At 49.1% G+C, this 24,111-nt stretch overlaps 2 protein-coding genes across 2 annotated transcripts in view; one reads left to right on the top strand and one right to left on the bottom strand.

Moving 5' to 3' along the window:
- The window catches only part of GLB1L2 (galactosidase beta 1 like 2), a 40,250-nt gene extending 29,418 nt beyond the window's left edge, over nt 1–10,832 (top strand). The window contains exons 8-19 of the mRNA XM_011381087.1: nt 252–322; nt 3,376–3,460; nt 4,790–4,927; nt 5,512–5,592; nt 6,021–6,127; nt 6,680–6,820; nt 7,126–7,197; nt 7,477–7,555; nt 9,370–9,457; nt 9,771–9,882; nt 10,331–10,447; nt 10,746–10,832. Of these exons, the coding sequence (XP_011379389.1) occupies nt 252–322; nt 3,376–3,460; nt 4,790–4,927; nt 5,512–5,592; nt 6,021–6,127; nt 6,680–6,820; nt 7,126–7,197; nt 7,477–7,555; nt 9,370–9,457; nt 9,771–9,882; nt 10,331–10,447; nt 10,746–10,832 (1,178 nt within the window). The remainder of the gene's footprint in view (nt 1–251; nt 323–3,375; nt 3,461–4,789; nt 4,928–5,511; nt 5,593–6,020; nt 6,128–6,679; nt 6,821–7,125; nt 7,198–7,476; nt 7,556–9,369; nt 9,458–9,770; nt 9,883–10,330; nt 10,448–10,745) is intronic.
- A 6,579-nt stretch (nt 10,833–17,411) lies between these two features.
- On the bottom strand, nt 17,412–23,494 carry B3GAT1 (beta-1,3-glucuronyltransferase 1). Its single transcript, XM_011381086.1, has 5 exons — nt 23,401–23,494; nt 23,089–23,235; nt 19,157–19,665; nt 18,262–18,558; nt 17,412–17,513 (listed from the first exon to the last, which is right to left on the bottom strand). The coding sequence occupies exons 1-5, from the start codon at nt 23,402–23,404 to the stop codon at nt 17,427–17,429; spliced, it is 1,044 nt and encodes a 347-aa protein (XP_011379388.1). The 5' UTR covers nt 23,405–23,494; the 3' UTR covers nt 17,412–17,426.
- Nucleotides 23,495–24,111: the final 617 nt, after the last annotated feature.

Raw genomic sequence — 24,111 nt, 5'->3', positions numbered from 1 at the left:
TGTAAAAATTACATTAATCAAGAACAGATGCTTAGTGACTGTACTGTAAGGTCTGTGCTGAGTGGTGGAATTACCAAGATGAACAAGATAAATCTGACATCAGAGGAACTAAACTCTAATTGGAGGTGGGAAACAATGTCAAGATTAGTTAATTTATTTTACTGGTGAATTAAGAAAGGTCTGGGGTAATTCAGAAAGTCTTTCTGGCTTTAAGACAATACCTGTTTCTCCTTTCTCCTTTCCATTCACAGTGCTGGCCACCATCAACTTACAGTCGCAAGAGGAGCTGCATTTACTAACCACCTTTCTCTTAAGTGTTCAGGTAAGTATGGCCCAGGGGAAGCTGCCTGACTTGCTGATCCCGAGGATAGGAATTCCTAGAGTTAAGCCGAGCCTCTTTGTCAGGAAGTCAGCTGTTCCTTGGAGTGCCTGTAACTGTGTTCAGGGTTCCCACATGGGAACCTTTCTGCTCAGAGCCCTCCTTCCACACTGTGAATCCCAACCCTATGCACTGTGTTGCTATGCCCCTGGCAAAGGGGATAGTATAGGAATTGCTCTGAGACGTTGTTGTGTGGGCACACAAATGTGCTTTCGCCTCTGAAGAAGGGGGTTCCTTTTTGAAGCTCTAAGCTTGGTACGCTCATAGTGGCCTCTGGACTAGAATTTTGTGGATTCACTTAGCCCCTGACTGTTCAATTTGGGCCCTAAGGACTAAGAAGAGAAACACTTCCCTGTCCTTTACTGTATGCATCTGACCTTAACCTGTAAGGCCCTTCTGGACCTAGAAAGATTATTGTCACCACCAAGACAGGAAGCCTGGTTCCTTCCAGGTCAGGAGAAAGAAGTTTCTGGATGTATCTCAATATCCATCAGATGGGTGGGAATTTACAGTTAAATCCTATTCTGATTGATTTCTTTTGAGTTTATGTGTCTCTACTGAGTAGATGTGATCTGGCCAAGGCAGCTGTGGCCCATTCACAGACTTGAGAGGCCCAATCTCTCACCTTGTGCTACTGAAGGGTGTGAGTGTCCCAAACTGCCACTGCCACTGGATGTACACATGATCCCTTGGACTAGAGTGGAGCTGTTGGAGTGTTTGTGTCCCCAGTGAATACACACCTGTAGAGATGCTGGTTTTGTTCTGTATCCCAGCTGTGTTTCTTAGAGCAGAGGTAGTGACCTAAGGCACAGCCATATGAAATCACTATGGCAGTTTGAAGTCATGTAGGATGAAGGCCACCCGTGTATGTGATATAACTACTACTGGAGTTTAGAGGGACAAGCAGAATGGTTAGGGATGGTGCCCAGGATGAGATGAGACCTGACCCCAGGCAGACTTAGCTAGGCAGATCAGGGGAGAGACAAAGGATACAGGTTCAGCCCCTTTCTCCTTTCCTTTCTTCCTCCAATACTGAGCGCCTGTTCTCTGCCTGAAGTGGTGCTGGGTCTCATTACTCTGCAGTGACTAAGACAGCAGGGTCTCTGCCTTCAGGGAGCTGTAACCTGCTTGGGAAGAAATGCGTTAAATAAACAATTGCCCAGTAACTAAGTAGGATTGTACTTGAGAGCTGTCCAGGAGCAGTACAGGAAGCTGTGAGCTGCCCCTCTGCCCGCTCGGTGTGTGCCCTCTCTGTGCTTCTTTCCTCTTCTGTCAAGCAGGGATAATAATACCTACTCATAGGGTTGTTTGAGGGTCACATGAAGTAATGTTTGCAAAACACGCAGGACAGCAGTGCTTCATGTTGGCTCCTGCATAGTCATTCTTGGAGAAGTGACCACATCTGTGTGCCCCAGGCCTGGTCATCCTATTGACAGAATGGCACTGTTAAAGGCCTTTCTGTCTTCAGTTCAGTGCTGTCCATTTTCCTCGAAGAAGGGGTCATGGATGCTTCCTTATTTATACCAAAGGCTCCTTTGAGTGGTCCAACAGTACAACTCTGCTTCTCTGAGCTGGGTCCTTTATGTCCATGTCAGTGATGAAGATAATGAAGGTGAATGTTTCTCAAGTCTTTCCTAAGTGTCAGGTACTGCATACTGAGGGTATTATGTGCACTATCTCATTTAATTTTCCCAGTACCCATGTGAACTACTGTTATTACCATTTTACAGTTAAGGAGACAGATTTATAGAACAGATAAAGTACCCAGTAGTGAGTGGCGGGTTAGGGCGTGCAGCACAGTCTGAGTGCACAGCTCCAGCTTAAGCCACATTGCATGGTGCGGTGACCCACACCCCCCTTCCTTGGCCCATCGCCCTCAGTCAGGAAGCCCCTCCCAGCTCTGGAGACTACTCGCATGTGGGACTTGGAATCTACTCCTCCGTTTCTAGTGACTATACTAAACATGGCATAGTGTATCCCCTTCTTGCTGTAAAGAAAGCCAACCCACTAGTCTTGCCCCTACAATGTTGTACTACTTTGACCTTTCCCCTGGTGTGGTTAGTACCTCTATTCAAAAGCTTATAAATCTGCCCCATCACCTTGGATTAGATTTTGTTGCTCTGCATTCGGTTGCCGCTAAATGTAAGGCTGTCACTAACAGAGAAGGCACTTGATGAATGAAGAGGGCTCTTGTGTGGAACCTGAAATACCAGCATATCAGTCCTCACTCCACCCCACCTCCAATGTATTCTGATGCTTCTGCAAACACGATAGAGTAAAGCACGGTCCCAGGAACAATGTCTGAATCCCTGGGACAATCCTATGCCAAAGGCAGTATTCTGAAGTAATATTCAAGACTTATTGAATGTCCCAGCCAAGCTATGAAGCCAGACACCATGAATGGCTGCACTATAACTCCCTGTTCTTTTGGTCAAGTTTTGTAAACTTCTATTGAAATTAAGCTGGACCTTGAAGAGGGGCCCACCCTGAAGCTCTCTGACTCTTCCAGCTAGAAGGAAGCAGCAGCAGAGGAGTCTGCATCCATAGTGTGTCTCTAAGTATAAGCTATCCTGTTGAACAAGCTCCTTTCCTGGGAGAGAAGGCAAAGCTTGGACTGATCTAGAAAGCAAATCAATGTAGGAAGAGACTCCCAAAGCAGATACTGAATTCTAATGAAGACTTACTTTGAACAGATCCCTGTGTTTTCTCACCAGCACCATATGTAACAGTAAAACCACATTAGGGCAGCAGGGTCTCCTCCATCACCTTTGGGAGCTCTTTCTACTCTCCACCTGCAGCGTGGAAGCCACATGTGGAGGCTAAGCGAGTACAGATGCATTTGTCCTCATTTGTGCTCTGCTTTCAATGGCCTCTCAGGCCAGGGGTGTGAAGCCAGGCAAGAGTTGGCAGGATAGAGGGGCTGGCATACTCCTCAGGAAGGGATGCCCTCTATCTGTCTCTTTTGACCAGCTAACTTCTCATTTCATGGTGTCCAGGGGGTTCAGCCCAAGATGGTGATGGAGTACTGGACAGGGTGGTTTGACTCCTGGGGAGGCCCACATAATATCCTGGATTCTTCTGGTGAGTGCTTTGCAGTATCTACCTCCAGCATGGGTATTGACCTAAGAAGTAGGAATAAGTTCCAGATAACCTGCTAAGTGAGGTAAATGAGCTGTTGGGGAACAAAGCTTCTGGGGTTATTTGCATGTAATAGTCAGCTTTCTATATTCCAGAATCATTTGTCTTGATATTTAAAGTGAATGGTAGGACTTTTAACATTGCTTTATTAAGTTTTTGTAAGAAGATAAGTAATGAATGCCTATTGCAAACATCTAGCAAATATAGAAAATGTATAAAGAAGAAATTAAAAATTTCAGAGTCCAGAGAAAACATTGTGATGTCCACTGTCCAGGCAGTTCTCTGTCTGCAGTCTTGTGTGCACCTGTAGATAGAGAGATGGACAAATGCTGTCATATCTGCTCTTTGTCACCCACTTGTGCCAGTGAATGACACAGTGGACAGCTGTCTATACTATTAGATGTGGAGTTCATCACCGTTTTAAAGAATTCAAAGAAGCCCATTGTATTGGTGACTAAATTACAATTTATTCCCCCAGTTTCTTATTGATGAACACTTAAGTTGTTTTCAGTGGTTTTCGTTAATCGACTACTATTTTAGTGAGCATTCATTGAACATCCGGTTTTGCATACTTGGCATATTTTTTCACTGTGATAAGTTCCTAGCAATAGAATTGCTACACAAATGAAATTTTGATATATAGTTACTAAGCTGCTTTTTGGAAAGATTGTAGCAATTCTTAACTCTATATTATTAAATGAGAATTCTTATTTTCCATAGATTCATCAATACTGAGCATTAAAATAATTTTCAATATTTGCCAGTCTGATAGGTCATTGTTATTTCACAGTTCTTTGACCAATACTGATATATATATATATTTATATTTATTAACCATTTATATTTCTCCTTTTATACTGTCTTTTCATGTCATTGATTCATTCTCTAATAATGGTAAGATGGGAGGTATTCAGCACTATTTATCTAATTATGATTTCTGTCCTTTTGTGTCTTACTGAGTGGAAGTAACAGCTGAGAAGCATGTTGGGTAGAGGCAGAAGGCTACCTTGGGCTGCAGATTGTCCAAATCGTAGTCAACAAAGACTTGTCTATGACTTAAAAAAATAACTGGAAGGCCCAGGCTCTGGAGCCATGATTCTGGCCACTTCTCTTTGTCCTTCTGTGGTTGGGGTTTTAGTGAAAGCTGAAGGACAGAGCCATGGAGTTGAATTTGAAGAGAGGTTGGGAAAGGTGAGAGTGATAAAGGGACTTATGGCTTCTTTCAAACTCTAATTCGTTCTGCATATTTCCTTTCTTCCCTTCCTTCTGTAGAGGTTTTAAAAACAGTGTCTGCCATCATTGATGCTGGCTCTTCCATCAATCTCTACATGTTCCATGGAGGCACCAACTTTGGCTTCATTGGTGGAGCTTCTTCTTTGAACAGTTATCTCCCTGTGGTCACCAGCTATGGCAAGTATTCCCCAATATTGATCTTCCCTGGAACACCCCAGCGTCTTTGTGTCTGGGCTTTTTATGGAGAGTCCTTTAGGGACAACTCTGGCACCTTTAATGTATTTGGCTCTAGAGTGCTCAGGGAAGGTGGAGGTTAGGTCTGGGTAGTCACTTTTACACTTCCAGAGCAGCTGGAGCCCGAAGTCAGCTGACATGCCTGTGAGCCTTTGGAAGTCAGCTGGAGGAAGTGAGAGAGGCACTACCAGGTGAGGGAGGTCCTTAGATGAGGGTGGCCTCTTCCCCCTACTCAGGCCCCTGAGATAGTGTGACCCTTGCCCTCCTTTAGACTGAGAGTCCCCAGAAGGCAGGAAAGATGCCTGGAAATTTAGGGTCATGCTGTGGTCATGGGTAGTTTTGGCGGCATTTTATAGTGTTTAGTATTTACATTATTTTGAGTGACAGTCCATACCCAGTGTTTTGCCTCCCAAATTGCTGGGATGAGGACCATGCTACCTGACCCTAGCTTCTTCCTTCTCTTTTTGCTGCCACAGACACTGTCCTAGGACATGAGTGACCAGTGACAGTGCCCTGGTGTCTTGCAGACTATGATGCAGTGCTGACAGAGGCTGGGGATTATACAGCTAAGTTCATCAAGCTCCGAGAACTCTTTGGCTCCATTTCAGGTACCCGGCAAACAGCAGACTCTAGCACCAACTTGGGTCCTTGCTTTTGCTCTGAGATCCCTTAAGGAGTTACTTCCTCAGTACCCTGTCTCACTCCCAGTTGCTCTGTTTGTAAGAATTCCCTAAGACAAGGACAGGCAGGTTTGAGAGACTAACTGCTTTCATTATGGTTTGTGTCTTGCTAGGTTTTTATAGGTGTCAATACACCTCTTTATAAGTGTTAACACTCCTCAGGATATGAGAAAGCTCCCTTCTTCCTCCTGGTATTGCCTTCCCATCAGGGTCTAGAAGTGTCTGAGGATGGGCCTGATTCCCTGTTGGCAGGATCGAGGAGCACGTTGGGCTGTGGGCAAGAGCCAGTGGTTGGGGGCTGAAAGAGACAGCCAGTTTTTGGCCCTTTTGGGATGTGGCCTTGTTGTCTGTTGCAGGTGGTCCTCTTCTTCCCCCACCTGACCTTCTTCCCAAGACTGCATATGAGTCAGTGAGGCCAGTCCTCTACCTGTCACTGTGGGATGCCCTCCAGTACATGGAGGAGGTGAGTGCTGTCATCAGGAGAGCAGGGCCAGGGAGCCCCTGCAACAGCTGGCATGGAAGAAGGGAAAACCAACTCTTGATATCCTTGAGGTCCACTTTCCAACTTTAGAACTGAGTAAAAAGAACCATCTCATGCCAGAGTAAGAAATGGGAAGGAACAAAAAGAACTTTAAGAAAAACTAGGCAACACAATGGGGACCTCCTTTCTGCAGAAGAGGGTGCAGCCTCCTGTAACTGATGCAGAGGGATGCTATGATGTAAAGTGGTGATGGATTAAAAAGCTAAAAGGCCACTAGATCACAGGGCTTTATTTTGTTATTGTTACATCTCCCTCCTTTGCATCCCCCACCCCTGCTACCCTGGAGAGCCATGAGAAGTCAAAATGGAAAAAAAAAAATGTTAGAGGCCTCTGCCCCACCCCTTGTCCCTAGTACTCTAGCCCCCAGGTGGGGTCTTTCTGCTACTCAACACCCTCCCAGGAGGCTCACAATGAGGTTGCTGCCCTTTTACTCTTCTGCCTAGCCCTGTGCCTCCCTGCGTTTTCTCTGTATAGCCAACCAATTCTGAAAAGCCCATCAATATGGAGAACCTGCCAATAAACAATGGAAATGGCCAGTCCTTTGGGTACACTCTGTACGAGACCACCATTGACTCATCTGGCGTCCTCAGTGGTCTTGTGCGTGACCGGGGACAGGTAGGATCGTCCCCTCTTAATTCCTATGACCTTGTAGTGATCCAGCCTTATAATATACCCCTGCCTCTCCCTCCCCCTAGTGCTTACGTATCTGGCTGTTACCTGTGTCTGGAGATGGCCCTTTACCATCAGCCATGCAGTCCTTTTCAGCCACAATCGTGGGCTCTCATTTCTCCTCTATGCCTGCCTAACCCCCTCCTCAGCACATATACACACGATGTAACCTCTTTTTTTGCTTAGTAGAGATATCTCTTACATTGCCCTTCTGTCAGCCCATGGATGCTTTCTGTCTGTTTACCTGGCAGGTATTTGTGAACACAGTATCTATAGGATTCTTGGACCATAAAAGAAAGAAGATCATTATCCCCTTGATCCAGGTTTGTTTCCTGGGGAGCTGGGGGGTGGCTAGCACTAGCTATCTTCTGAACAGGTTTCTTGGGAGTCAAAGAGGAAGACCAGGAAGGCAGAAAGCTCCTGAACTAGAGCCGTACATGGAGAGTGGGGCAGAACATTGCTTTCTGATCAGCAGGGATGCGTTCACTTGCATCCTCAGAGCTTAGGGAAGAACTGGGCTTTCAGAGAGAAACCCCAAGGTGGAGTTGTGACTTATGGCTGGGTGATCAGGTGGTCTTCATCAACCACTGTGTTCTTGGCAGGGTTACACCATGCTGAGGATCTTGGTGGAGAATTGCGGGCGAGTCAACTACGGGAATAATATCGATGACCAGCGCAAAGGTGGGTCATAGCACATGCTGAGAGGAAAGCCGCTGATGCTCAGCATATGCCTGACTGTCCTTTCTCTATCCCAGCTCCTCAGCAGGCTTTGAAGCTGCCTGCAGTGAGGTGGGTCGTGGAGGCACTTTGGAGGGAGGTGGGACATGGAGAACCATTGGAAGGAGGTGGAAATGGGTCTGAAAGGCCTACCTACGTTCTATCCTCTTCCTTGTTAGCATTTCCTGTGTGTATTGTCCACATGCCCATGGGCTGCACACAGCAAACACTGGGCCCGCCTCTCCACATCTCCCTGGGCTGCAGTCGGCTTTAGCAGGACCCTGTCTGCGAGGTGGATGGGGGCCCATAAGGGGCAAGCAAGAGGAGTTGCAGATATCCAAAAGGAGGCATAAGATCCCTGCCTCCTGAAACTTTTTTTTCTTTATTTACTTTGGAAACCCATTAATGATCTCTTTTGTGGTGGGAAGGACAAGGCAGGACACTCAGTAAATGAGATCCTCTTGCTGGCATGCCCCTCTGGGAATAGTTCACCAATTCATTTGATTTTTTTCCTGGCTTTCTATACTTTCTCTGCTTAAATTTACCTCTCCTTTCTTATCTATCTATTAAAATGTGGGTGGTTTCATGTATGTTATGAAATAAGAACTCAGACAAAATAAATCCTACTGTGGTGAGGGAGACTGGTGACCTCCCAGCTCTCTCACTGGTATTTGCCTTTGTTATTAAGAAACTTGCACATCCCTTCTGGCCTGCTGGGGAAGCCGTGTAGTGTAGACATTGGGGGCCTCTTGGATCCTGGGGATTGGCCCTCTCCAGAAGGGCCTCAGAATAACTTCTATCACTGTCCAAACTAACCTTCCCTTTTCTCCAAACAATCCCCCAGCATTCCTCCCTGGAGCTCAACTTCTTCCCCCAAGGAACTCCCTCTCCAGGCTGGTCTTCATTCTTTTGTGGGTTGGGACTACCAGGCTGATCCTTTCCTAGTCTTTGCCTCCCCAGGCCCCTTGGCCCTGGACTATCACTATGGAGTTCCCATCCTCTGGAACAGTTCAGTGTTTATAAGTCACAGACGTCCTCTCCAGAAATATGTGTGTCCCCTCATACACCTAGGCCAGCAATTTCAGAGAGTTTGCAGGCCCCATGAAGCCTGTTCTCATCCCCCAGCCTATCCAGAATCCTGTTCTAGCAACTCAGCAGCTCCATAGTCGAGAGGGGCTATTCCGGTACCAACAGAGCTGACTCTTTCCCCAAGGCACCAATTAATCTCTATTCAAGTGTGTGCAGTTCCTCAGACTTGGACATCCAAGTCAGAATGTCATCTGTTCACAATTTAAATACTTAAAAAATATATGTTTAAGCCTAGGTCATGTAGAAGATATTAGGTCTGTTATTAGGTCTGTTTAGTCTGGGACCTCACCAAAACTAACCTTGAAGTTAGGCTAGAACTGCTGTGACTTCTGGGTCATCTTTCTTTTTGGCCTCATTTTTATTGTACTGGGATTTTCAGAACCCAAAAGGGAGCTTCCCCTTCAGAGAAACTGTTCTTGCCCTTGACATTCTCGACTCTGTCATTTCCCTTGATATATTCTTCCATGCAAATCCTGGGGCCTGGCAAATATTGGTATTACTCATTCTCACCCACTTTGGGATTTATAGGGAAGATTTGTGCCATGTGATGAACCCCTTGGGGAGCATAAACTTCAGAAGAAATCTTCATTTGAATTTTCCAGAACCTTTCCGTGTATGTGCCCAGCCACAGCCAGGTCAACTGTCCCCTGCCTTTGGCCTTACTTGATTTTCTTGCTCCCTTCTCACAGGTTTAATTGGAAATATCTATCTGAATAATTCTCCCCTGAAAAACTTCAGAATCTACAGCCTGGATATGAAAAAGAGCTTCCTTCAGAGGTGGGTCCCTGCTGAGGGCAGTGTGTGAACTTCTAGTTAACTTGCAGGGAGAGCCAGGGAGGCCCTGAGAGCTGCTCTGGCCTTCCCCTCCTCCCACTCATGGGCGACCAGATCAGAGCCCAGAGCAACTTGCCCAGGTAGGGGCAGTGCCAGCACTGGAGACTAGGGAATATCCACGATACCACCCTGCTGCCATTCCTGTGCCCCAGCTGCCAGATGGGGAATGTGGGGTGCCTTTGCAATTAGCTGCAGGACGGGGCCCAGATTTGAGCAGGAGCCCTCCTTTCTTTCTTGTCTTCCATTCTGCCCATAGGTTCGGTGCCAACATGTGGAGCCCTGTCCCTGAAACACCTGCGTTCCCTGCTTTCTTCTTGGGTGCCTTGTCCATTGCCCTTTCCCCTTTGGACACCTTTATGAAGCTGGAGGTTTGTAGCCCCTCTTTGCCCAGGTTCTCATCCCCACTCAGAGTGCTCTGAGACTTGCTCCCCACAAGGCTTTCCTGAACATTACTGGAGCCCTCTCTACCACCTGTGCCTAGAGGGTCCCTATCTTTGCATTGCCCTCTTCGAAAGGGTGCCAAAGGGGCTCCCCAGGGTGGAGAGAGTGGGCTCAAAGCAGAAGAACCACTTGGTGGTACTTCTTGGTCCAGGTCTGAGCTTGGGTGCCCTGCCCGAGAAGTCAGAGCTATTGGGAATGGAAGACAGAACACCCTATCTAGTAACTTTGTGGCTGTCAAGATATCCATTCACACTGGTCTCCTGGAAGCTCAGAGAAGAATGCATGGCATGTATCTAACAGTGTCTCTGCCTTCCCATGGGACTTCACATTTGCTGGCTTTGCTGGGTGACTAACACTTTCCTTGCTCTGTTGAAGGGCTGGGAGAAGGGAGTTGTATTCATCAATGGCCAAAACCTTGGACGCTACTGGAACATTGGACCCCAGGAGACCCTCTACCTTCCAGGTGCCTGGTTGGACCAAGGCATCAACCAGGTGGGAGCATATGCAGCCCCTTCCCTTTTCCCTGGGAGTCCCTTCTCATTCCTGCCCTCCCTGTTACCACAGTATTTCTCGGGGAGGGGGGGGCGGGGGGAGGGGCGCTATCATAGTCTTTTAAGGCTGGTTAGGGTGGGAGAGGGGCAGAAGTTTTGGCTAGCCCCTTCTGAGTTTCTCCTTGGTGCCGATGAATTGTGGGTCCCTGTTTCTTCCAGCCCGGTTCCCAACCCCTTCCGTCATCTGGCTCCAAGACAAACCTCTGCTACTGTCATACCCCAGCCCTTTTCTCCCCCAGGTCATTGTTTTCGAGGAGAAGATGGCAGGCCCTATGATACAGTTCACTGAAACACCCCACCTTGGCAGGAATCGGTACATTAACTGAGTGGTGCTGCCCAGTGCCTCCTGGTGGTGGGAAGCAGGAGAGCAACCCCTTCCTCACAGCTGACTGGAGACAGTGTGCTGTCCCTCACTCTCTCCCATCTAGAGAGTGAGTTTCCTTAAGTAGCAACCTCAGGGAGCCAAGGGCTCCTTCTCTGCCCACTGCTTCAGTTCAAGACCTTAAACCTGAAATAGCTGAAGAAGAGAGGTGGGATGGCGAGGGAAGGACCCCGCTACTTACCTGTGTGGCTTCTTGACTGGGCTCTGTTGGTGGTGTCTTCCTACTCCCTGCTCTTCTGGGAGAGGACAGAGGGACATCTGTCTGAGGTGAGACTGTCTAGTCAGGTCTCTGTGTGGTGATGCCCGGGTCTCAGGAGAGGTCCTGACTAGCGGGGCACAGCCGTGGCACACAGGTGCACTCCTACGAATCTCTCACCTGGCCCAGCTACGCCCTCTGGCCGCTTCTCCTTTCTGGAACAGTGGCTTTGTCACTGTTTGCAGAGGCCAGTGAAGAGGAGGTATCTCACCTGAGTCGACTTTGTTCTTTCTTCACAACCCTCCCAAAGCCTTCTCTGGGATTCTGGAAGAAACTTCACTTTATCCCCCTTTTCATGCCCACTCTAATTGCATCCAACAGGATGACAAACGAAGCTTAAGAGGAACAGAAATATTCAACTATTTATTTTCCTGAGTTAGAGAGTCTTTCTAATTTTACTCAGTGAGAAGAGAAGGGACTGTAGCTCCTAGCAGAAAACGCATCCCTATCAGAGGGTGCAGGAGGAGAAGGGTGCAGAAGGCCTAGCTCCGGTGGTGTAGGCGGGTTGCCTCTCAGGAATGTTGGGTGGCCACGGGCCCGCAAGCCTGGCACATTCTTTGCCTCCAGCTCGATATCCCTCCCTCAACCTCCTGTGACCAGGCAGCAGGGAGGAGAGGCAGTTGTCTGTCTAAATTTGAAGCCCCTGGCCTGGGGATTGAGTCCAGTGGTTTGGCTCGGGTTCACTGTCCTGAATTGCAATAAAGCAATAGAGTGGAATCAAACCCTCTTTGGTGATATTTCTTCAATCCCATCTGTGCCATTGTTAGCCAGAGGCAAAAGCAGTGTGCAGTCAGGCACACATTTAGCCCAGCTGGCACATGGTATCCAGATGCAGACTCCTTACCACCTCCCTCCTGACCTCCATCCTCCTCTCTGAAATGTCACTGTGGACTGGAAGTGCCCTTGGAAAGGAAAAGTCCAATACAAATCTACCTGGTGCTGATGGGTAGGGGGTGAGAGTCTGTTGAACAGCCAAGAGCTCTCATGTGAGTTAGCTACAGTTGGTGAGGTTTTTTTTCCCCACAAACAACATCTGAATTCTACTGCCACAAACTAATTATCTTCAATAATAGTTAAAGTCAAATAGCAGACACCTTCCCAGGACAGTGGCTACACCAGGAGCCATTAAGAAAACTCTGGGAAATAGATTGCCACAAGGCTCCCAGCAGCCCCACTGGCTTGCATCCTGGAAGGGATTCCCCACTGGGAGCAGTTGTGGTGTGTAGCCTCTGGGTCCAAGAGCTGAGCTTGGTCAAGTGCAGATAGTCACACGGGGCTGGGTCCGAGGATCCCACTGGGGGCAGAGAAATGGGGCTTAATAAATATCGCGGACAATGGCTAGGAGGCTATACAAGGCGAAGTCCCCATCCTTGGCTGAACTCAGCAGCTATTCCTGAACTGCTTTGGAACAGAAAGCATGGAGGGAGATAAGACGTGGATGAGACCAAGAATACTTGGAGGCATGGCCAGCGTTGGGGAGCAGTGTTGCTGCTCCTCACTTTATACCAGAGCGTGCTTCTGTAAAGCTGAGTGTAAGTTGGCTTCTGATGGAAAATGTTACAGGGAACTGAAATTTAAAGGGATCTTACAATGAATCCTTTTGCAAAGTGAATCTCTTAAGCAAATCTGTCCATGGATACATTGGACTATTTCTTAGGTGAGGGCCTCCTGCACCAACTTACTGTTCTTAACTTTCTTATCTGCCAAATAGCCCTGCAGCTTCTCTCCATCAAAGCCACTTGGTAGAGACTATATTCCAGAGCTTCTTCATGGTTTATCCAGATCTTCTCAACTGGATGGCCTCATCTCAGTCTTTTGAAATCTCCTTCTCATCACCTCTAAATGCAGGTGGGCTTCAGGCCCACTCCCTAGACTTCTTCCCTCTGTTCACACTTATTGCAGTGGCCTCATCCACCTGGGACTCGTAGATACCTGTACTCTCCAATGTTCATCTTTACCTGAGCTCCAGGTGTACTGGCCGCCATCCACTCACCTTCTCTCCCGCATGTGTCTAAAAGGCATGTGACCCGAAACTCTAGTTACTCCCTTATCATCCCTTATGCACTCTGTTCCATATCAGGAAATGACAATTCTATTGTGTGTCTCAGATGACTTCTGGCTCCTCTCTTTCATATCCAATATCCGGTTCATCAGCAGATGCTCTTGGCTGCCCCTCTTAAACACATTCAGAACCCAACCACTTCTCTCTGCCCCAAAGCTTGCACTTTCATCCAAATCACCATCACCTCGTGCCTGGATCATTGCAGGAACCGCCTCTCCTGGCCTGTCCTCGCCCTCTGTGTTTACTGTTGGCACAGAAAGTGGAGGGAGTTTTTTAAAGGCCAGTTAGATCATGTTGGTCTTCTGCTCCGAACCCTCTGATGGCTTCCTTTTCACTCAGAGAAGCCAAAAGCTTTACCCTAGTTCCCAGGGCCAAGCGACATACTCCGTGCCTCCCCCTCCCATGTCCATCCCATCTCCCACCACTGATCCTCTCCCACCTTCCCCAGTCAGCTGCAGTCACACTGGCCTTTTTGCTGGAGAGAAAGTTCTCTTTTCTGGAGCACCTTGACCCATGTCTGCATGCTGTGGTCCTGCTCAGATGTCATCTTATTAGGGAGGCCCTTCTGACCATCCTGGTAGGGGTCAGGTCCTCTCCACAGCTATACTCATCAGCCTCATTTTTGTCCTTAGACCAGATCACATCTAAAATACTATAGATTTGTTTGTTGTCCATCGATGTTCTCTTGTGAGAGGGCAAGCTCCATGAAGACAAGTGGTTTGGTTTTTCACTGCTCTGTGCTGCTCCTAGAATGATGCCTGTTCATATTAGGCGCCTGACGTAAATTTTTCTTGGATGGTTAAAGCAATAAAAGAGAATAAAATAAAGCAGGGCTGAGGATTAGGACTGTTAAAAACCATATTTGACTTTTAATTTTGAAAACAAATTAAATACAATTAAATTAAAACAGAACAGATGGTGCAGCTGCATGGACTCCACCTTCCCCCTAGTCCCTGGGACTCCTAGCCCCCAGCCTCACTCCTCTATGGTGGGGAGCAGGGAACGGACTGAGTTTGGAAAACAAATTGTAATCATGGACCCAATTCTGATTTATAACAAACTCATTCCCAACAAAGATGAAAGCTGCAGTTCACCAGGGTTATAATTATAAATAAATACACATGCAGCTAAAAGGATATTGGGTGAAAACAACTTAAGTAGTATCCTTTGAGGGAGGGAGGGAGAGAAGGGGGGAGAGAGAGAGAGAGAGAGAGAGAGAGAGAGAGAGAGCGAGAGAGAGAAAGGAGAGAAGGAGAGAGAGAGAATATGAGAAAACACCCCATTTTGTTGTTCATTATCGATTTCCTGAAAACGAGCCCAGCCAAGCTGACCTGAGCATCAGGGCTGGCTTTGGTGAGGAGGCAGGGGAATGCCTGGGTCTGAATTCACTCATTTGATGGTTGCTCTGTGCTCACCTCCTCCTGTCTCTCCCAAGCCATGCCACTTGATTCTGAGGGGTTGATTTCCAAAGCAACCAACGAAAATATAAGAGGTTGGGGGATGTCCTGCAAGGTGGTTCGAGGCTCTCAGGGATCTGATCCCATCGGTTGGGTTTATGACTACTATGGGAAGTTCAATCCATTTCAAAGTAGGCAGCCAATACTGTTTTTTGAATGTTAGGTCACCAGACTGAGTCCTACCCCCAACCCACCCAGGAGTGGGTTCTCAGTGGTCCTCAGACCAGTCCTGTGAGTTTAAATGGGGTTGGGATTGTTAGCAGTTAAAAAATAAACACCTCTTCAGTAGGCTCAGGCCTTTCTTTTTCTTCCACTTGGGAGGAAAATTGTGCTTCCAACTTTCAGGAGTGATACCACCACCAGAGGGCCCTGTCCCCAGTCAGAAAGCCAGGGACCGGACACGCTGTCCTCCTGGTGGAGGGGAGCAGCACCATGCACTGTTCTTTCTCTGGGGAGGTAAGGGCACAGCTGGACCTGAGGCGGGCTCACCCTGCATGCTCCCCACTCAGGGAGAAGGGTGATATCCTTTCCCATTTTGTGTTTAAAATAGAATGATTTCCAAAGTAGCGTGTGCTCAGATCTCCTTTTCCCTCAATGTCCAAATGATCTCTCCCCTTTTCCCACAAATCCCTTTGCTAATGCAAAGTCCCCCCATCCCCAAACCAGGGGCAGGAAGGAGTCTCAGAATTGCCCCAGCCTCCCTCTTTCCGCCTGGCTTGTCCCTGGCTCACTCAAGCCACTGAGGTCTGTGGTTCTCAAGAGCTTCAGGAAGAGGGCTCCTGCCCTCCCCGTCCCGGCCCAGGCAAGGGTCCCTGGAGCCCAGTGGGCAGTGGGGCAGCAGTGTGGGGACACTGGTGGTCTTAGTCCAGGTCAGTCCATGACCTGTGCTGGCTCGAGGGCTCATCTGTTTCTCTGTGCTGCAAGGAGCAGGCTTGAGGAAGGGGCTCTGCTCCTACCACAGCCTGAGGTACTGGAGGAGCCTATTGGCAGGCCCAGGCTCCCTTCATGCAGGGCTGGTTGCCTACTGGGATCAAAGACAGACTTATAATCTGGAAACAGGAACTAGAGGAAAACCACAGAGTACTTGGGAGCAACTCTCTGAGGAGGGGAGGGGTGCTCCTGATGCCTGGGCAGAGGCTGCTTTCTGGTCTTCAGAATTCTCTGGCTGGCTGGCCTGTGTGGCTGTGCTGGGCCACAGGAGTGGGTAGCTGAAGAGGGCCACCCTCTACTTGACTGCCGTGTCTTTTCACCTCCCTCCCAGTTCAGCATCACTCTGGGGTTTGGGTGCCCACGATTCTGCTCCTGCAGGCCTGTCAGTGTAGGAAGCTCTGGGGAGGCGTGCTGGGTCACTGGCACACTGGGCCTTGGCTAGCAGTTGGGCCCTGGTCACGCTGGATGGAAGAGAACAACAGGTCTGGGATTTCTGTGCTTTAGGTTCTCCGTCCTTTGTCCCGGCATCAGGCTGGGATCTCTCTGAAGCCCCAGAATATAAAGGAAGATGATGGCCATTCCTTAGGAGTTTGCCTTGGAGAGACCATCAGCCATGGGGAGAGGATGGAAGGCCAGGAACAGGGTCTGAGAGGGAGGCTCCTGTGAAGGGGAGAGGAGCAATGTGTGAGGTAGGTGAGGGAGTGGCCAGGCTGGCCGAGCTGCTCAACTCAGCCCCCAATGGGTTACCTAGGAGCTGCATGGAGCCCAACCCCCAGGGTCCTCTGTGGACCCCTTATTGAGAGATGAGGTTCCTCCATGGACCTGGTGAGGGCAAGAGATAAGGAATATGGCTCTGTACTGATGCTTCTCAGAGGCACTGGCCCAGCTGATTTGTTAAGTTCAGGGATTAAAACAGGCAGACTTGCATCCTGGGGTCCCCCGTGGGCAGGGAACTTGCAAAGTTGAAAAAGAAGCTGACGCTAAATTCTGGGGCCAGAGTTCAGATATGTCCCACTATTTGAGCTCCCACCTCTGTGATGAGATCATAGAAATGCCCAGAAAAATTCCTGGTTTTGCCACTTGGCACAATTCACTTCACTTAGCTTTTCGGACCATCATTTCTTTAAATAGATCCTGTGGTCCATTTCAACAGAGGGTTTCAAAGACTCAAATAACAACAGCAACACTTATATAAGACTTATGTGTCAGAGATTGTTCTTGGTGCCCCAACAACCCATTTTACAGATGAAAAAACTGAGGCTTCGAGAAAGAAAGGTCAAACTATGAAAAGTGGCAGGCTAAGAGCTGATCCAGGCTCTAGAGGCCATGCTTTCACCCCTGCACTATGCCATTACTTCTAAGAGACAATATGGACATGCTAGATGAGGCGGAAGCAGTGAGCGAGGTAGAAGCAGTGAATGAGAGGTCTTTGTTACAGTGACATAACTGAAGAGGAATCCACAGGGCAAGACAGTCCAGTGAGAAAGTCTACATTAGCAGTGCCTTGCAATGGGACAGGCGTCATGGCCTGATAATAGTAGCAATGATAGGAAGTTGTCATCAGGCGGTGTCTGGAAGTGGGCAGGGGGCTTCCAAGGAACTGGTGGCAGGAGGACCCAGCCGTGTGGGGAAGTTGGCTCCTGTTAATTTCCAGACAGTGCAATGAGAAGGGGACTGCAGCTATGCCTCTTACACTATTGCTAGCATTTCCCTGTCCAACTACAATTAAAGACCAAAAGGAAAAGTCTCGGAGGATTTATTCTGTGCCAAACTTGGTGTGCCCCTGCCCAGTGCACTGCCGCCTTTATCCCCACTGTACCTGTATCCTAGGGCTCAGATCTCCACAGTGGGGTCAGTGAAGCCTTTTTTCCCCTCGTTCACCAGCACTGGCTTCTCTGTCCGTGTGTGCCAGACCAGGATCTGTGTGTCGAGAGAGAGACATGAAACAACATGGCGCAGGCCCCCTGACCTCACCCTGCCATCTCCCTGCTCCCACCCACACTCTGCAAGTATTTCTCCTGCCCACTCCCATTCTGCCATTGTTTCATCAAGATTTTCTCTATTGTTCTTTATTTCCACCTACCCCCTCACTGTTGCTGTTTGTACGTATGATGCATTCAAAATAGTTGTTGGAAACGGAAAGTCTACAGCTATAGAAAACAAATAAATCTTAAGATTTCCTCTTGCTCCTCATCCTCCCTTGCGTTTCTTAATGGGTCTCTCTAGAGAGGGAGAAAGTTGTTCAAGAGTCTTTAGCTCAGCCAAGTGATAGCCCAGGCCCTAGCCAGAGAAGTTCAAACTAAGAGCAGTATAGGTGCATGTACATGGGCATGCATGCATGTATGATGTGCATGTATGTGCACACATATATGTGTGTTTGGCAGGGATGTCGTGGAGCCCAGCTATTCTGAATGAGGGGAGGACCCAATTTTTGGCTCTGCCTCAGTGATCTCTACTCTCTCCATTTCCCTGCCTGACTTTAGTGCGCTGGCCTGACAGGTGATAAACTGCCTTCCCAGAAGGGTGTTCTAGTAGGGCATGTTCTAGGCTGGTTCTTTGCAAGGTTGTTTTGAGGCCTTTATTTCCTGCTCCTTGATCTGTAGAGGAGGGATTTGCATGGACTTGGAAACGCCTGCAATACAGCTATCAGTTTTGCTGTGGGCCTTACCTTGGTGCAGTTGGCTGCCTTGGGCTCCAGGTCGTTGAGGGTGACAAGTTCTCGGAGGAGGCTGCTTTCCTGATAGCCTCCCTTCACGCCACGCAGCTTGAAGTAGGCCTGGCTTCGCTGAAGAATGAGCCGCAGGTTGACTGCAAATCCAGCCATGTCTATTGCAAACGGTCGGTGGGGGTCAAATACTGTCTTCCAGCCGATCACCTTCCCTGCCCCATTGACCCGTGGGGCTTCGTACCGAAGGCCGCCAACGAAGGCGACGGGCCACACGGACACCCTCCTCGTGCTGCGCATCTGAAAGGGGGACCCAGATTTAGGATGCCTGAGACTGCTGATAGGGAGTGATGCCCGTCTGTATGGAGGGTGACACTGTCAGTTAACTCTTTTCACACAGGCCATCTGAAACCATGCCAGGGGACCCTGTCTCCAGATGTATCCCCATGGTGGGCATCTGCAGAGGAACCTGGCCTCTCAAATCAGCTGATCTTCTCTTCTATACATGCCCTGCTGCCACTTTCTCCCTTGCTGCAAAACTTCTCAGTCTTCCCAATTTAGGGTCTGACACAACCCACCAACTCCCCCAGACTCACAAACTCCAAGGACACTGAAACTGGTCCACACCCCACTCAGAGGATGCCTGGACTGTATTCTAGGAACTCCAACACCACTTTCTTTCCTTTAACCAGAGGGGCTGCTGAGGTCTGCAGCCAAATTTTCCTTCCCTTTCCTGATTCCCTGAAGTCTGCATTGACCAGCCTGGTGCTTTGTCCTGTGACAATTTCCCTCTGTGTCCCTACCCAAAGGGCTCCTCTGCAGGAATATCTCTATTTCCCACAGCAGAGCCCCCCGTTTCCTCCCAGCCCTTTTTCTCTGCCTTTCGGCCGGTCCACACCTCCTCAAAGAGTTCCAGACTGTAGGTGTTGTCATCATCAGCGAAGTATACCACACCAGGCTGGCTGGAGTTGCGGGGGAAGGTCTCACGCAACCAGCGCAGGGCCAGGTTGCGTTGCATGGTGCCCCGCGGGATTCGTGGGTCACGGGCGTCGCCGCGCAGCTTATAATTGCGGGGCGTCTCCACGTGCAGATGTGTGTAGTTGAGGCCAGTGTCTCGCAGCAGGCGCGCGGTCAGAGGTGTGCGGCGTGGAGCGTCCTCTACCACCAGCCAGTGCAGGTTGGGCACATGCAGCAGCGTGTTGGCCAGGCGCGTCAGCTCGGCCTTCTGCACCGGACGGCTGTAGGTGGGCGTCACCACGTGGATGGTGGGCAGCGTGTCGGACCACGGCGGGGGCCGCGTGTACACGTACTCTGTGCGCACCACCTCCACGATGTCGCGGTCGGACATGCAGTACTCCCTGGGGTCTGTGCCCAGTGGTGCGCCGCGCCGGGGGTCACTGCCGTCATCTGTGGGTTGGGAGACAGGCGGTGTGGGGAGGCGAGCGCTGCTGGCTCTGGCCTCAGTTACTGGGTACGATGCGCCCTCCCTGCCAATACAAACGTGCCCTCCGCTCCTCCACGGGAATGTCATCAGATCCCTGTCTGGGGCTCTGTCTTTTAGAGCTAATGGTAATAACCGCATCCTTGGAATCTGGCATTTTTCTTGTTCTCACTCAGCAGTGGACACACAGACATGACCTCTGCCTATTTCTGCATTTGACAGCTCTGTAGCTATTTGAGTGCAGCACGCTAGATTCCAAGACTGCATCCTCAGTTCCTAAATGTGCTGGGTTTTATATGACAAAGTGGCCAACCCTCACCACCCTAGTTCTGCTGTGGTTCTTGAAAGGCAACTCCTTTCTTGATGGTTTCTTCTATCTGGTTTGTTTTTTCCTTACTTTTTATTGTGCCCTCCTCGTCTGGCCAGAGCTGACCTCGCCACCCTACACAGGGTTGGGGTTCAGAGCATCGTGGCACTGCCACCCTGTGGTGTAGATGCTGCAGTGCCCAAGAGCAGGGTTAACTGCTTTCATGGCCACAGCACACTGGACCCCAAAGAGTGAGGTTCACTCACCTTGATTTTCTACAAAACCTCTAGTCAAGGCCTCTCCTCTCCTTACCTCCTGACCTTATGTAATCTATCTTTTGAATCCTGGTGCAGAATTTAATACTTAACTACTACATTTTATTCCAGGGTTTTGACCATAGTTGTGAAAATAATTTTGAATCCTGGGCCTGATTTTAGATGTTTCTATATTTTGGCACACACAAAAGGAAAGGGTGGAGAACTGCTTTAGCTCTGCTGCTGGTTTGATGTCAATCTCCTAATCTGCACTTTCTGGAAACACTCATTTGACCATCGGGGAGACTAACTGTACCACTGACCCTAAACTGTCTTAGCATCCAGCTAACGTTTACCTGTATCTCCACAAGGACACCATGAGGGACATTGTGTGAAAACTTGCAGAGGCCTGACCCCTGGTAAACACTCCCAGGCAGGGGGAACCCAGTCCTTCCAGAAGGCAGCCTGGTCCAGCTAGGGCAGCTCTCAGTATCAAGCTTTTCCTTACATCCTGGACTTTTTCTCTTTTAGTGAAGCTAGAAGTCCTATCAAGAGGAGAAATCAGGGCCATTGGTAGTCATGTTCTTAATGAGCCCCTTTTCTCCAAGTTATGTCTTTCTGTTTGAACTACTTACCGTGTGTCCCTCACTGCTCTCACACTATCTCAGCAGGAGGTGATAATGGTCAGAGGACAGACCTAGGAATGAATGTGCATGCCTGGGCTGAGACCCTGCCCAGTTGTCACTTACTAACTACATGCCCTTGAGCAGATTACTTAGCTTCTGGTCCCTCGGTTTTAGTAACTGTAAAATGGAGCTGATAATAGCACCTACTTTATTGAGTGACTATTAAAGAGTCAATACATGTGAAGGGGTCAGAATGCTGCTAGGCAGTCACTGTCATATTTTCATGTAGAGAAGGAGGATAGCAGCCAGCCCTGCTTCCTCATGGCTTCATGCGGCTATGGGGAGGATGCAAAGAGCAATCACATGAATGAGTTGAAGTGCCGTTTTGGGGAGGATTCTGTGGATCAGCCTCTCTGTCACCTCCCTTCCTCCCTGCTGCTACCATTAGCATGTGCTTTTGTGAGGTTTGATATTGGGCTCTGGGAGGAGACACAGATGAACGCAGAAGACTCGCCCCAGCTCTTGGGAGTTTGCACAGGCTAGTGGCACAAAAAGACACACAGTGCAAGCTAGAAGCCCACTTCCCAGGCTGTGGATATGATGCCACAGGTGTGTGAGTACAAGGGCAGAAGACTAGCACAGATGTAGTTGATCAAAGGTGACTTTTTGGAGGAGTTTTGGGTCAAACTGTGAAAAGAGAACAAGTTTGAGGAAAGAGTGATGAGTGATGAGGAAAGGATGAGTGATCGGGATTCTGACCAAGAGATATTAGGATTAATTTATCCTGTGGTCAGTAAAGTTTTGGAAAGCCAAGCCTTGGGAAGGAGATTTGTGCCTTTCCCCCACCTTTATGCCACTCAAATTCTCTTAAACAGGTGGATCTGCAAAAGTCCTCCATGCATGAGACTTGGCCACAGCCTGAGCTCAGCCCTTCCCACCGGCTTCAGGGCTTCTGCAACCTTTGAGTCATAAAGAGCTCCTGGGGACCTTTAACTTTATTTCGCTGCAGCTTTCATTCAAATCCTCTTGGCATGCTCTGGGGAGACAGAATGCCAATTCCTCATCCTCAGGCAGTAAAATCAGTGCTTAGCAAAAACAGTGTGACATCTCCGACCCCAGAGCTCTGCCAAGAATGGAAGCCACATGATATCATGTCATTTCATATATGGTAGTTTTAACCCCTCTGGGATGATGCAATTATAGGATAACAACAATTCTAAAGTGACAAGCACCAAAGAAAGATGTTGGAGTTAGGAGGAGAGGATAACTAACTGTCAGGAGGAGAGGCAACAGGCAGTGGGAAGTTAGCAATCTTCAGCTTGGCCCTTCCTCATGGAAGCTTCGGGTACTGCTGGGGCTGAGCAGGATCCGATATCTGTGTAGAGTAGCCTGGCTTTGGACTGTGATTCTTAGCTACTGCCTGCATCCCAATCACTTGCGGTTATGGCTACATGTGCATTCCCAGGCTTTACCCTGAGCCCATCATCTCTCTTGCTGGGATGGGCCTGGGTGCCTTTGTGCTTTATCATGCTCCCCACGTCATACTGTGCATAATTTCAGAGGGAGAACTGCTGCCCTAGAGTATTGAGTCTGTGCGTGCATAGAGTGCAGAGGGGAGAAGAGTGTGGGTAAAGACTAAGGCATGAAGGGCAGGCCTGACGTGGGGCACATGGAAGGTTTTGGGGTGTAAATCTCAGTGTAAGAGGGAAAGGCAGGCTGGTGGAGGTGGAAGCTTGGAGTTCAGAGCCAGGAGAAATCGGTTCTAACTCCAGTTCTCCCACAAGTGCTTCGCGGGGCTTTTCCTCTGGCTAGGCCTATTTCCACAAGGTAGGACTGGATCAGGGCTGCCTAACCAGGAAGTGGGGTGAACAATATACTCTCCCTGAGAGGTTTTAAAACAAAATACAGTCCAGGAATCCTCTCCATCCTTCCCCCACACCTCTGGTGAGTGCTCCCAGTTCTTGCATGTCCTGGATTAGAGGCAGAGTTGTGCATGTGTCTCTGTGCATGTGTGTGTGGTAGCATCCATCAGATTCCCAAAGGGACCAAGACCCCCAAAAGGGTCAGGTCATTGGCCTGGATCATCCTTATGGCTCCTCCCAGCTGCCTGGTAAATGAAAATAAGAACTCCATCAGCAATGGCTATGCTCACTCTTATTACTGAAGCCTGGCTGGGGCCAGGGGCCAGGGGTGGGGGCTCACCCTTGTGTGAAGTGAGCAGAGGTGCGATGGTGCTCTGGTGCCACACGGTGACAAGCAGTGTCCAGGGCAGCACTATCAGGACGATCGCAAGGATGTCCCGTCTTTTCGGCATCTCCAAGGCTGGCTGGGCCCACAGTTCCTCGTTACCTGAGCAGCAGCAAGGTCAGGAGAGGGACGGCACCAGGAGTGGTGGCAGCAGACAGTGACAAGCACAGGGAAAAAAAGAACAGAAATGGGCTGGACAGGCCAGGCACAAGGACAGCAGAGAAGCCGAATGTTGGCTAGCAGGTCTTACCAGTACTCACAACCCACCCATTGTGGAAGCAGGTTTGCAGAGTCCAGCCCGACTGGAGTCTGAGAAGGGGTGGCTGTTCAGGGGAGCAGTCAGGAACCCTGCGAAGTACACACCTGCAAGAGAGAGCAGAAGAGGATGGCCAGAGACCTGGGCAGGGGACAGACATCCAGAAGGGACAGGCCTGGATCCAGACACACGGCATTGAGGTTTTTAAAATGGAGCCCCGACTGCCATCTCCCTGAGGACCACTTCTGCCTGTCTGCCTGGGTGACGTGAACCTTTGCCCCCACAGAAATGGGGGTGAGGCACTGATATACCCTGTGCACTCAGCAGGGTACAGAGGTTAAGGGCACAGACTTCAGGCATACTTCCCTTGGTTTAAACACCAACTCTGCCAACCAACAATCCATAATGCCTTTGCCAAGTTACAGCAACACTCTGCCTTTAGTTTTTCCATCTATGAAATGGGTACAATCAGTACTTACTTTATTAGGTGAATCAGAGAATTAAACAAGTCAGTCCCCATAAGCCCCCATAAAGCACTCAGGATAGCATCTGATGTACACATACTAAATGCTTAAAACATGTTAACTACTGTGCTGTCCACATATTTTGGCTCAGAATTTTTTTTTCATAGCCTAGATAAAAGGGTCAACCTTGGGGTGAGTCTTTTGAGGACAAATAAGAGATGTCTTGGGGACAGGCTCTGGGAGGAAATGCTGCAAGTT

Source organism: Pteropus vampyrus, unplaced genomic scaffold (assembly GCF_000151845.1).
Source record: "Pteropus vampyrus isolate Shadow unplaced genomic scaffold, Pvam_2.0 Scaffold428, whole genome shotgun sequence".
In the NCBI taxonomy this organism is placed as follows: Eukaryota; Metazoa; Chordata; class Mammalia; order Chiroptera; family Pteropodidae; genus Pteropus; species Pteropus vampyrus.
The sequence above is the reverse complement of the archived record's forward strand: the minus strand, read 5'-3'. Positions and strand labels throughout refer to the sequence as shown.

Bases quoted from the DNA above. Each gene is read 5' to 3' on its own strand.
- B3GAT1 (XM_011381086.1), bottom strand. The intron at 19,666-23,088 runs GTGAGCCCCCAC...CCCAACCCACAG, and splicing joins TCTGCTCACTTCACACAAGG to ATGACGGCAGTGACCCCCGG. The intron at 17,514-18,261 runs GTAAGGCCCACA...CTCGACACACAG, and splicing joins AGGCAGCCAACTGCACCAAG to ATCCTGGTCTGGCACACACG.